We start from the raw sequence: 13525 nt of genomic DNA on the forward strand, positions 1-13525 counted from the left end.
AATTCAACACAAAAAAGAAATGGATGGTTAATTAAAGCTGTGTCAGTCATTGAGCAGTATTTTGTGGGTATGGAGATTTTATACAATTTATAAGTCATTTGAAACAGCCGTACAAAACCATATACATTATCAAAGCTCTCCATAGAAAAGTGACTTCAATTTGTCGTCAAAGTTATAGACAGATATTTTTTTAAGCCTCGATCCAGCACAACTTCACTACTTCCCAGACTTTTATTTTGACATACCTGGAATGCCTCACCATGCGTTTTTTTATATTTATTTATCAGTGTGTGGACCTAAACATTGACATCAATAAAATATTAGTTATATAGTCTATACGTTGCCTTCAGGCCATCGTTTCCTTTGTAAACCACTCAGTTTCAAATGGCAGCGGCGGAATCCTTTAAAGTAAGTTCAGTTGGAGTGGAAAGAAGCTGGAGTCCTGTGGTCGGGGCCGAGGAAGGGAACCTAACGTTAGTGCTGAGTTAGTCCTTCTCGAGTACAATAAAATTAAAATAAACTACAGCGTAATAATATAGAGCTGTTGCTCGAAGTATTGATGGAAGAAAAGCACACTGAATACCTCGTGAATTCTTTCTAAAATAATGATTGGTGATTAGTTTTGAGCAAATACTAAAAAAGTTGTTAGTCAGAATTAATATTTAGAATTATGAAAATTCCCATACTGCTTCAAATTTGGCTTACATGTAACAGCTTGACTCCATTTAGTAACAGACCTATAAGCTCCCATGTTTGGTGTTAAAGCATTAAATAAAAAGGAAAAAGATGTGTATTTGGCTGTTTCAAGTGCGAGAATGACTTTTTTTGAGACAGTTTATATATCAGCTGGCGCAGTCAGTGTGGCTTGTTTATGTAGTGATAATCTGCGTGCTGGATAACCATTAACTTTGTATGTTTTAAATGTTTAGGTAAACTCTCTGAAGGATAAAGTCACATTAATTACTGGTGCAAGTTCTGGGATTGGAGCTGGCACAGCAGTGCTCTTTGCTAAACTTGGTGCTCAGTTGGCACTGAATGGTCGCAATTTGGAGAACCTCAACCAAGTTGCCAAAGAGTGCGAGGAATTTGGTACTTCCAAGGTAGACCTACCAATATTTGTTGTTACTCCTGCTTCAGAATAAACTGACATCTCTGTTTTGTTCTTTATTTACACTTACTTAAAATCTATATTCATTGCCTATTTAACAGAAAACAGTACTAAAGCTGCCGTTTGTATGTTTTCAGATGTAAGGCCTTAACATGTTTATGTATTCAGCCTGTGACTTTTATTTTGTACAAATGAGATTTGCACTGTGGATTTCAGGATTGTGGTTTATTAGGAGTTGTTTTGTCGGCTGGTCAATAGAGGACGCCAGAGTGCCATGTTTTATGATGGAAAGAGATATTTTTTACTTTATAAAATTCTATAATCATTAACTAATTTTTGGAAAGTAAATGTAAAATTTAATGCAACACACACACAGTCCTATTTCCTTTGTTTTCTGTTTACTGTCATTCAAGCAAACCACTTTGATTACCTCAGTTTGTACCAGTGATTTACCTCAGAGACATAATGGATCTCGAAGTAATAGCTTTTTTCTTACTTTACCACTTAAAATAATAATAAAAAATAATAATAATTAATACACTGGAAATCCAGAATTCAGCCAAAATAAGGATCCTGCCTTGTAAGGCACGTTATGCTGCCTTCCGAATGGGACAGTGCTTTTCTCAGGAGCGCACATATGCCAGTAAAATGCATACTCAGGCAGCTGCCTATAGAATACAATGCACTAGTTGAATTGGGACAGTTGTTGAAATGGACAATGTGACAAAAACAGCCCCACCTACAATATGTTTCGCCATTCGCCACTGCTATTGTCTCTTGGTTCTCTCACATGATTTATAGATTTATAAATTATGCAGCGCAGGGATTTTCCAAGAATTTTAACTGCAGATGTAAGAAGATGTTTACAGAGGCAAATAATCACAACATTAATCATGGCATATTCAGTGGCATTGACAAAGACTGATCAAAATGTTCAATATGAGATTTGTTGCAAAAACAATGTTTTGATAAACTCAATGAGCCTAAAAAAAAACTGACTTCACTCATGTTCACTAAATTAGACAAAGCACAAAATCAAGTCCAACAAGAAAAAGGCCAGCTCAACATGTCTTGCATTCATTTCTCTTTTTAAACTCATGACAAGAAGTAAAAGCCAGTCAAATATTTACTCATGTCCAGTCTTTTGCTCAGTCACTCTCTCTGGCTGAAGCTCAAATGTCTACCTAAACCCAATGTTGTGCACAGTTGTCATACAGTAGTGCAACAGATTTTGCACTAACATAGTTTATATACAATTATAAAACAATTTCTATTTAGCTATAATCCCCACTTCTCCCTGTTAAACTTGTTTTATTTTGTAATTTCATAGTAAAATTGCTAGGCAGTGCTGCTTTAAACTCAAAAGACATTATTTGTAATTAAACCTTGTAAGTGAATTACCCCAAGCTCGATATTTCATCCAAAACAGATGAGTTTCAGTAGGTTAATGCACACTTAATATATTGGCAGCCACTCTTGGTGCCAGGAGACTTGACAGATGAGGACACAGTAAAGAAGACTGTTGAACAAACCATTGCTCACTTTGGAAGACTCGATGTACTCATCAACAGTGCAGGAATCCTGGCCATGGGCTCCATAGAGACAACAGACATGGAACAGTATGATAAGGTGATGAATGTCAATGTGAGGTAAGCATTTAACATTTGCATTTCATTTGTTTTACCTTGGACCTTTTATACCAAAGGGGTTACATCCTGACTAAACCCTACATTTGTTTATGGATTTTAGGTCTGTTTATCACCTGACTCACTTATGTGTGCCACATCTCATTAAAACAAAGGGCGCTATTGTAAATGTGTCCAGTGTAAATGGACAAAGATCAGTGAGTTAATTTCCTACACTGGATATAAAATTATTTTAATTAGAAGCAACGTTATGCAGTCCTTCTAACATTTTCCTCTTTCTATACTAAAGTTTCCTGGAGTACTTGCTTACTGCATGTCCAAGTCTGCCATTGACCAGTTTACACGATGTGTGGCGCTTGGTAAGAAAAACATCAACTACATACGACTAGATACATTAACTAAATACATTCTGCAAGATTGTATAGAATTTGTAGTTCTGTTAGACCATTTTTTTGTTCTTTCACTGTATCTTTCAGAGCTGGCATCCAAGCAGGTGCGGGTCAACTCTGTTGGGTAAGTTCAAATAGCTTTTTATATTTATTAAAGCTACATGAGTGACATTTTCATTTACAGCATTTATCAGAAGCTCTTATCCAGGGAACAAAATGTAGTATGTGCAATGCACAATAAAATCTTGTCAGTGCGCCAACATAGAAGGAAAAACTAGTCAGTGCTCATACACAGAAGGAAAGGAGTTAAGTGCAGTATAAATGCAATAACAGTCTGTTATGGCTGGCACTTAGATTAGTGCTCACCTAAGTGGGTCACAAAGAGATGGGTCTTCAGTTTGCATTTGAAGACCGTAAGAGAGTCTGCTGTTCAGACAGCCAGTGGAAGTTCGTTCCTCCCTCTTGGCTTCAGGACAGAGAAGAGTCTTGACACTAGTCCTCCTTTTAAGGACTTTAAGGGTGGCAGGTCAAGTCGAGCTGTACTTGAACCTCGAAGGGCTCAAGGTTCAGTCTGACTCTTGACCATTGCCATAAGGTAGGGAGGGGCTGGTTCGTTCTTGGCTCTATAGGCAAACATGAGAGTTTTAAACCTGATGCGGGAAGCTACAGGAAGCCAGTGAAGAGAGCGCAGCTGTGGAGTGACGTGTGTGAACTTCAAAATTCAAGACAAGCTGTGCAGCTGCATTCTGGATCAGCTGAAGAGGCCAAATGACACACAGTGGAAGACCAGCCAAGAGTGACTTGCAGTAGTCAAGCCTTGAAATGACTAGAGACTGGACTAGTATCTGAGCAGCTTCCTGAGAAAGAAAGGGACGGATTCCCCGGTTGTTGTACAGTAGAAATCTGCATGACTGAGTCAGGTTTGCAGTATGGGTTGCGAATGAAAGCTGGCCATCCAGAATCACACCACGGCTCCTTGCATCTCCAGATGGAACAACGGAGGAGTTCTCAAATGAGATAGCAAGACCTTGGTGAAGACTGGCCGTTCCAGGGATGAAAAGCGGTTCAGTCTTTTTAGGATTAAGCTTCAGGTGGTGAGCTGTCATTCAAAGTGGCGATGTCAGTCAGACATGACAAGATGTGACTGGAAACTGGAAAGTTAATGATGTAACATGGTCTTTCTGTTACAGCCCTGGTGTTATTGTCACAGAGGTCCATAAACGTGCAGGTCTGGATGAAGAACAGTACAAACAAGTAAGAACTGATACACATTTTTATTCTAGCTTTTCTCTTTGGTGATTTTTGTATTTCATGCTAAGACCCCTTCATCTTAAGACCTAGAAACTTTGGCAATGTGTTTTTCTCCTCCATTTAAAGACGCATTACTGAACATAAAATGTAGCATTTAATGATTTGCATATCACTGCTTTTTTTTTTTTTTTAATGCAAACCCACTCTAAAATATTGAACATTGCCCTCTTTTAAGTGCAGTTCGGTTTCCCTTTTCAAAATTTGTTTGTGATATAAACAACAACAAAAAATATCTACAAATATTCAGCTTCTTTAGATCAATAAATACAAAAGATGAGAACTCATATCAGATTATTTGTTTTTAAAGCACAGTACAGTCCTTTTTTCCTTAACAATGTTAATTAATCATTATTTTCTGTTTTGTTTTTGTTTTCTCTTTGTGACTTTTTTGCACAAGTTTCTTGAGAAGTGCAAGGTCACTCATGCCCTTGGCCGACCAGGTGAAGTGGAGGAAGTTGCTCATGCTATTGCGTTTCTGGCATCAGACGCTGCAACCTTCATTACAGCAGTGAATCTCCCAGTAGATGGAGGCCGTCATGCTATGTGCCCGCGCTAGCACACAGTCACCCCAAATACAGTCATAAATGGCAATGAATGAATAAACAAATTGTTCCAAGTGAATGATAATGACTACATTTTTCAGTTTTTATCCAAGGATTTTTAGTTTCTTAGATTCACATATTCATCTACCAAAAGACTACTATAACTTGTTTTTCTTTTCTGTGTCCCACAAACACAATCTATACAGTATTTAATATTATGCAGGCTTCCATTTCCTGATATCTGGCAAACGGTTTATAAAACATATATAAACATATTTAAGTGTTTATAAAATCCATTTATTAATTCAAATGTAAGTTTATCAATGAATGACAACTTAAGCTTCCTTACTGTTGAAATAAAACAATAATGCTTGAATTTACAGTCACACCTGATGACAAAGACAATTGTACACTAGTGATGATTCAGATTTCGTGCGTTTTTTTTTTTTTTGGACAAAAAAATCTGATAAGGATACAAAGTCAGCTGAAATCTCTGTTTTAGTACAATCCAGACATGGTTCCATTATCTAAAGCAATGTTACGACATGCTAAAGACCGATTCACAGGATAAAAGTACTCTCTGAGTAACTTATAGAAGCTTATAAAGATGGGATTTCCATTTTACCATTGTCACCAATCCATGCATAATCTGTAGCCTTTCCTGCTGTTTTCCAAGTAGAAACATTACATCAATATTTTGTAGACGAAAAAGATATCAATAAATTTTCTTTAGTGAACGTAAGGGGTCATTGATACTAGTATTAAAACATAGGCATCAACTTGTAGAGGGCATTTCTTTCTATTAGAATTTTAAATAATTGGCAACATACACTTTAAGCCAGTACTAATCATGGTTCAAGTACATGCTACTGACATAAGAAAAGAAAAGCGCAAAAATTCCCATAGGATTTAATATATTTACCAATGTGTCAGTGGGTTTGTTCCTACAGTTTACAGCTTAAATAGAGTGTACAGCTGCCTAAAACAGGTTTAAGTCTTTACAGTCCATGAAATGATGCTGACATTGTTTGGACAAGACTAGAATCACAAAGATCCATTATTTCATTTTAACACTCCACCATATAAGGACTTAACCTGCCCAAACGGGAAACCCTTACTCTTGAATGTCTATAAAAACACATTTGCATTTGAATAAATTACATTTATCAAAAGGACATCTACACAGCCTAGTGTAATTAATATTACAGAACATATTAACTGTTAGTGTGCATACATGGCCTATGAAAGTGGTTCTTAGCCCTGGTCCTGGAGTACCACTGCCTAGCATGTTTTCACCGACACAACAGAATTTTTGCAAGTAGCAGAAACTCCAAAACGTGAAGAATAATGTTACTTGCAGGACCAGGATTGAAAACCACTGGCCTATGATATTTGTACAAGATGGTTTCCAAGTCTTTTGCCCATGAAAGTCTTTACAGATCTCTTTAGGACATGCAAAGCCATTGCAGATTTAAAACCCTTCAAGCATGTTACCTTCATTGGCATTGTCAAAACTATTCTTTCCATGGATTTGCTTCAGATGTTTGCGAAGAACAGGTTTATGTGCAAAGACCATGTCACAATAATTACAGCGATGTGGTTTATCTCCACTGTGCAGGTTCAGGTGGTCCAGCAGTGAGCACTTCTGTGTGAAAGTCTTTCCACAAATCTTGCACTGAAATGGCTTGATGCCGGCATGGACTCGCATGTGGCGGTGCAGGTTTCCTTTCTGTGTAAAAGTCTTACCACAGAGCAGGCACATAAAAAGCTTATGCATCTTCAGGTGATTTGCGTAATTCTCTAGCTGACGAAAGACACGAGCACATTTCGGACACTGGTGGTACCACTGAAGGCTTTTTTCGGAATTTCTTGAACCGCTCCATACATTTTCTTTCCCTGAGCCACTGGGACCAGGAGATGAAAGTGGATATTCAAGCCCAGGATTTGTTGCCATCTCAGTTGGACGTGTCTCTACAGTTGAGTTAATGAGGGAATGCTGGGGCTCTGGAGATCGTAATGTGGGGGAGCGAGGGGGACGACTTTGGTAGCTTTCAGACATCTCCTGCATTCGATCTTCAACAGATTCTACTTTAATAATATTGATGGTGCTTTCTTCTCCTTGGCCCTTAGTTTGGGTATTGCTAAACAAAGGAGGAGACCTTGGTTCAATAATCACATCATCGTCATTGTCATCTTCAATAACATTGTCCACATCTTCATCATCATATACTGTCTCAATAAGCGGTGGGTCCCTCTGCTGTGTGTTAACATTGGAAGGCTGATGACAGTGATGGCTACCATCGACTTTATGAGGCTTAATAAACTTATTCAGGGCTTGTGTGCATTGCTCCACAATATGACCCATCTGTAGGAAACTGGCAACCGTCAGATAATGTACCAGTTCCAGCTCAGGGAACTCAAGTGTCCCTGTATAGCAGGAAAGAAGCAGTCTCCGCCCAACCTCTGCATCCTGCAGTGTGGATATCTCCACCTCATGTGAGTCCTGTAGAAAAAACTGGTCTCTGAGAAATGGAGAGCCAGCAGCAAACACGACTTTGTGCCCAGGAATCTCCAAGTCATTGATGCGGACAATTACATCACAGAAGCGTCTGTCTCTTCTGAGTACATCCATCTTCTGTAACATGGAGTCCCCAAATGTAGCAAAGCTGAACTGCAGAATAACACCATCCTGAGCCATGGTTTACCTGAAAATTAGCAGAGCCATTAATCAGTTAAATTATAAAAGACACATTTATATATTTACTTTTATATGATTAGAATGTGTTCTGCATTTTATTTTGAAATTAGGCTTTTATCATTTTTACGGTGTTGAAAAGTCCAAGTATAATTACTTTGTACTGTATAATATTTCAGAATTTAAAAAAAAACTATATAGTAATTATTACAAGCAAATTTTACATAGTGACATTTTTATATATATATATAAATATATACACACTACATTAAAGAGCATTTCTATTTTGTGAAGTTATATTGCCTTGTAATCTTTCAATTTAATCTTAGGAAGCTGTTTTTTGTTTTTCACATATTATCATTTAGTGCAGCTATCTCCTTAATTTCATTGGTTTGAAGTAATTATTTAAAGTTAATTTTTGCATTGTGTTTTATGTTCATCAGTGCTTTCTAACGACTGTGTGTCATAAAACAGGTGGCAAATTCAGGTCCACAAGATTAAAGCCCTTCCAAAAATGTTGTTTTAAATGCCCTGACACCTCAAATGCTGTTCTGAGCTGATTAAAGCTGCCAGGTAATTAAATTAAACAAATTTTTAATTTAGCCACCTCTGAAAAACAACCACTAGGATTTTCCCCGAGGAATAAAGAATGCACTTATTGATCATTTATCCTAAGTTAATAGATACCGATGTGAAATTTTGCCTTTTAATGGTTAAATGGCTATGTGTACCAACGTATCATGAGGAGGGGTTCTTGTAGTCTTTAAATTGTAAATATGTCCCTCTTGTACATACAGTATGCAAGAATTACATTTTACATTTAGTCTAGAACGACCCTGTAAGTCTTTTTAATGTCAGTTTGGGATATTGCAAGACTGCAGACTTATGTTTCATCTAAGTAGTTAAGTAATTAGTGCTTGTACTAATAATGTAATGAATATATAATAATATATCGTTGCTGTCCAATTAAAAACATGTATTTGTCAAAAAAGAAACTTTACAGGAGAAGGAATAACTGACTCTAACTTTCAGTGGATGTCACTATAAGTCAATTCATCACGAAATGTTCACAGTGTGAAGGAGAGCTGCTGTGTTCAAATGTAAATAACGACGATATGTAAATTACTGTTTACATTTTGATCATATTTTTCCCATAGTCTTCCAAGAACTCTTTTACAATTATTTATGTAGGATAAGGTTGCTGTATCACATCCCAAATAAAACTAAATAACAAAGTTTGCCTAGACAGACGAGGAATTGTTTTTGTTTCTGCATCTAAAAGGTGGATCAAATATGCAGGTATGTAGTGGTAGTTACAAGATGCAGATACACGGTAGATAACTGTTAAGTGGAGTTCATAAATTGCACAAAGAGGGTAGCAAAGAAGAAGCTCATTTTGCTGATCTCCTATTTACATACACATATAAATACACGCATGTGCACATACATAAATACTCAAACACATACCCATCATACACGATTCAGAAAACACACAAGAAAGTCCGTCTTACAGTACATGAAGTTGGCCTTTAGCCAGTTAGCTGGAAAGCAAGCCATTGCGAATATTCTCCTAGATAAATAAAAGCCAGATGTGGTCCTGTCGTAATGCCCAACCCATAGAGAAACAGCAAACTCCAAAACCGTTTTCCCCATTATAAAAATAAGTTAAAGACTTACCGTGTATTCGAGAAACAGGCAGAATCTTCTTTCATCACCAGCTCCCAACGGAGGAAGGGGCGGAGCCAACACCGGAATAAGCACGGCCCTGTCTCAAATACCACTATATTCCCTACGAGAATACTGTCCTGTGCCTTGATGCAGTAATCTCCCTCAATATAATAGCAGTGTTCATCCTTGTTACTGTGCTAATAGTCTAGTACACTCGTTAATTCACCATCCATGTAGATTCAAAATAAAGAGTTTTTTTTGTTACTTTAAAATAACCAACAGAGGTTGTCATTTTTATTCTAGGCTTAGAACTGCAGCATCTGAACTGTGTAACTTTTGGAGGACAGTAACCCCTGCTGTAAAAGTGAAGGAGCACAGATCCTTACATTATATATATATATATCACGTATTTGTTTTCCAAATAGAGTTTAATTGTTACGATTATTTATATTTGTTTCAAGTCAAGTTGAGTCAAGTGGTTTTTATTGTCATTTCAACCATATACAGTGGTGCACACTACACAGGGAAACGTTCCTCCAGGATGATTGTGCTTTCATAGAACAACAAACTACAAAATACAACATAAAATGCACCTGTGCAGTAATATGTTACCATTTCCAATAATTACATAAGACAGTACAATTAACAGCTGCAGCAGTGTTAGGTAGTCAATAGCACCTGGAAAAGCAACAACAGAGGACTACAGGGGAGAAACAGCTGACACATTGGAAGCAACAGCGTTTGAAGCATACAGTGATGTCAGAAGACCAAAGGTTACCAACTCTGTGAGCAGGATGAAAGCATTCAATTGAATGGTGATGATGTTGCCCAGCAGTGGATACAGCTGCAAAACTCCAGGGCCTGCTGGGAGAGCAGTGCAATGGAGGTGGCGACTTTCTGCAAACTGGCTCTTGAAAAATTTCTCAACACATTAACATCAGAGGACTTAAGGCAGCACAATTTGTTAGTGGTGCTCCAGCCTAAGTGCAGCCATTGATGAGGTTGAGCAAGCAGAATTCATCCTGCAGTGACCAGTACAGTGTGAGGTGCTATGCCATGCAGAAAAGCCTATCAATATATACCAGAAAAGGGATTATTTGCTGGCAATGCAAAAAGTGAGGGCTTGTTGGTTCTGTATGCCAAGACTAGTGGGGAGACAAGAATTACCTTCATTGTTAATGCTGCTTCTGCAAGGAATGTGGCTCGGGTGCTGCATAAGTGGAAAATGGATCAACATGCTCATTGATACGGTGGTTTGGTTTTGCTGCGGAAACTAGAGTACATCCCAACACTAATAGTGGCACACAGATGACTGGGAGTCAGCAGTGTTCCAGCTTATGTCCGTTACCAAAGTCCACATTGACCTGAATGGAATAAAATCAGTTGCTGTATAAAGTTTTGAGTGTGTGCAACAGTTTTGGTTAACTCCTGAACAGGATGAATGCATTATTGGTGAGGATTTCTTGGAAGCGACTGAGGCACTGTTAAATAAACATAAATAAACAAATGGTAATTCCGGGAAGAAATGTGTTAATATTTTCACGGCACCCAATGTTGGATTAGGAGAGCAGAGCTCCAGCACATGGGGCCAGAGCATTCCCTAGAGATATAAGTCACACAGGCAGAGAGTCACACAGGCAAAAAGCATGTGCAGTGGCTGCAGAAAATAAATGACACTGTGCCTCTGTCTCTTCTATCTGCTCTTAATGCTAGCAAGATACCTGGAGTTAACAACTGGGCTAATGCTTACAATGGCCCTATAGTGCTGAGGACATTAAGGATCAAGGCCAGAGCTGTGATTGCTAGCAGACAGAGAGAAGCTCAGTGAATGATCACAGACTGGAGCATAGATACTTCCTCATAAATTGAGGTGTGATGGCAGGGCTATTCAAATTTCATCTCTATTGGTGTCCCTTTTATGATAGCGACCATGCTTTGCTCTCATGGTTTTTGCAGCACAAGGGGCCTGAGGTGGAGTACAGTGCTGAGGAAGTATTCCAAGATTTAACACTGCTCCAGATGCTTGCAGAGCAACACCCTGTTCTACCACCCTATGCTACTGTGTACCTTCTTTACTATGAGTGCCTAGAGGGGAAGAGATTATGTTCCTGGGACAACCAGGATGTGAAATGCATGCTCTGAGTTGCCTGTGGAACTGTAAAATGATTGATAAGACTTCTGTGGGTGCTTTTTGTCCTTTGGGACGCTGTGTATTGGCTTCAAGACACTGGGCAGGGCTACGAATCATGGGGAGGTCCCACCACCAACAGCTTCCCCTGTTCAACATTTTGGGGTTATTTTTGGGTGTTCTTACTTGCATTCATCGAATCCGAGTAGGCTCCAGACCCACCACAACACTGAATGGGATAAGTGGTTACAGTCAATGAAGGTCGTTGTTCAGTGTTAATAACAGGGAGGGCTTTTATATATATTTAGGTATGTATGTGTGTTTGTTTTAGGTGCATGAGAACTTATATGTGCAGAGTACTATTCACTGTCAGGGAGATTTGTCTGGCAGTGAATTAAGTTCTTCCAGACCCATGCCCAAATACTACTGTGTTTATTTGCTTTTAGTTATGGCACATTTGGTAATGGTAGTTTGTTTGTTGGCAGTATGGCTGTGTTTCAAAATCCATCTCGCTGCACATGCCAATATACTTGAAATGTTTATGTGTAATATTGATGTTGGATGGATATTTTAAAAGAGGATGTATACTTGGGATTGGCGACTCCAAAGTGTCCGTAGGTGTGAATGTGTGTGTGTCTGTGTTGCCCTGTGAAGGACTGGCGCCCCCTCCAGGGTGTATTCCCGCCTTACGCCCAATGATTCCAGGTAGGCTCTGGACCCACCGCGACCCTGACTTGGATAAGTGAATGAATACAGATACAGATAATGAATGAATGTATACTTGGCCCAATACAAATTAAAAGCCTCACCATGTTCTACTCTGTTTGTGACCTATGCAGTGCAATGTTCTGCATCATAAGAGATACAGCTCAAACTAAAAACAAACAAACAAAATAATATTTTTAATTCGATTTATTTATTTATGGCAAATGTATGCAAATATTTATGCAAAATATCTTTAATGTAATTATTGACAGTTATAATCCTGGCCTCCACCAGGGGGCAGTCATCCAAAGAGTCCCTCAACCTGGCTGAATGCGATCAAATCACTTCAGAATTGTACTAACATGTAGTTTTAATCCTTTGCAGTAGATCTTAAAGCAAATGGGGTACAAACGTCATATTACAAATGGTGGAAAAAACTTAAAATAGTCTAGGATTTATTCCAGGTGTTTGGCATCTATGCTAATCTTAAATCAGATGTAGATCTGTCAAGGGTGTTGAAATAAAATTTTGGGAAGGATTTTTATATTCTGGATATGTGCATGTGTATTCTGGAGTTTATCATCAACACCATTTTATATTCTTCAAGTAAATAGACAGGTTGGATGAACATGTGTCCACACACTTCTATTTAGAGAGAAAAGCGGTACAACAATATTATATCCCTAATATTAATTACATATACATTTTTTATAGATTGACTGATAGTGTAAAAGCTGTTAGTTGTGAGCTATTCTTTGACAGGGTGAAAGAAGGTATTGAATTTACCTCAGCTCTATACAACTATTACCTCAGGGAGGTCTGTATCATTCCGATCTTTTTAAATACACACCCCAGTTTATCATAACCATATCATCATATCATCTATAGAAGATAATAAATAGTGTCAGACAACATATCAAAACATGAATCTCCCATAAGTAGGTTATTCTCCCTCATGACAAGCTCAGATTACTCCAAGCTGTTCACTGTGGTTATTTGTATGAATTTCATGTGTCAGCTCATAACTGTAAATTCTCATGAAATTCAAAGAAATGTTTTCAAAATATATTTCTTCTCTTGTTTCTTTTACTGTGCAAAAACTGACCATGCATCACTTAATTTCCAAACAAAATAACAATAAACTGTTTTCACACATCTGGAAGAATGAATAAGAAATAAAGAATGGAACAATGAAAGAAAGAAAGAAAGAAAGAAAGAAAGAAAGAAAGAAAATGAAAAAGATAGAACATAACAGAGCACAGAAGAAGAAAGAAGTAGGGAAAAGGGAAAAACATAGAAAGAGAAAAAAAGAACAAACAAATATGAAGTCATG

General features: G+C 37.9%; 2 protein-coding genes across 4 annotated transcripts; one reads left to right on the forward strand and one right to left on the reverse strand.

Moving 5' to 3' along the window:
- The first annotated feature begins 262 nt into the window (after nucleotides 1–262).
- On the forward strand, nucleotides 263–5146 carry LOC136677506 (3-oxoacyl-[acyl-carrier-protein] reductase FabG-like). Its single transcript, XM_066655071.1, has 8 exons — nucleotides 263–408; nucleotides 930–1100; nucleotides 2579–2757; nucleotides 2858–2951; nucleotides 3044–3113; nucleotides 3231–3267; nucleotides 4334–4397; nucleotides 4852–5146. The coding sequence occupies exons 1-8, from the start codon at nucleotides 385–387 to the stop codon at nucleotides 5008–5010; spliced, it is 798 nt and encodes a 265-aa protein (XP_066511168.1). The 5' UTR covers nucleotides 263–384; the 3' UTR covers nucleotides 5011–5146.
- A 120-nt stretch (nucleotides 5147–5266) lies between these two features.
- On the reverse strand, nucleotides 5267–9423 carry LOC136677505 (zinc finger and BTB domain-containing protein 26-like). Of its 3 annotated transcripts, none has more exons than XM_066655067.1 (2): nucleotides 9369–9423; nucleotides 5267–7701 (listed from the first exon to the last, which is right to left on the reverse strand). In XM_066655067.1, the coding sequence occupies exon 2, from the start codon at nucleotides 7692–7694 to the stop codon at nucleotides 6468–6470; it is 1227 nt and encodes a 408-aa protein (XP_066511164.1). In that variant the 5' UTR covers nucleotides 7695–7701; nucleotides 9369–9423; the 3' UTR covers nucleotides 5267–6467. The 3 variants fall into 3 exon arrangements, with proteins under 3 accessions (XP_066511164.1, XP_066511165.1, XP_066511167.1); XM_066655068.1 differs by lacking the exon at nucleotides 9369–9423 and adding an exon at nucleotides 9203–9334 and having other exon boundaries at nucleotides 5434–7701; XM_066655070.1 differs by lacking the exon at nucleotides 9369–9423 and adding an exon at nucleotides 9159–9251 and having other exon boundaries at nucleotides 5434–7701.
- Nucleotides 9424–13525: the final 4102 nt, after the last annotated feature.

Source organism: Hoplias malabaricus, chromosome X2 (genome assembly GCF_029633855.1).
Source record: "Hoplias malabaricus isolate fHopMal1 chromosome X2, fHopMal1.hap1, whole genome shotgun sequence".
Lineage (NCBI taxonomy): Eukaryota > Metazoa > Chordata > Actinopteri > Characiformes > Erythrinidae > Hoplias > Hoplias malabaricus.

Bases quoted from the DNA above. Each gene is read 5' to 3' on its own strand.
- LOC136677505 (XM_066655067.1), bottom strand. From the start codon at position 7,694: ATGGCTCAGGATGGTGTTATTCTGCAGTTCAGCTTTGCTACATTTGGG.
- LOC136677506 (XM_066655071.1), top strand. From the start codon at position 385: ATGGCAGCGGCGGAATCCTTTAAA. The intron at 3,268-4,333 runs GTAAGTTCAAAT...TTTCTGTTACAG, and splicing joins GTGCGGGTCAACTCTGTTGG to CCCTGGTGTTATTGTCACAG. The intron at 4,398-4,851 runs GTAAGAACTGAT...TTTTTGCACAAG, and splicing joins ATGAAGAACAGTACAAACAA to TTTCTTGAGAAGTGCAAGGT.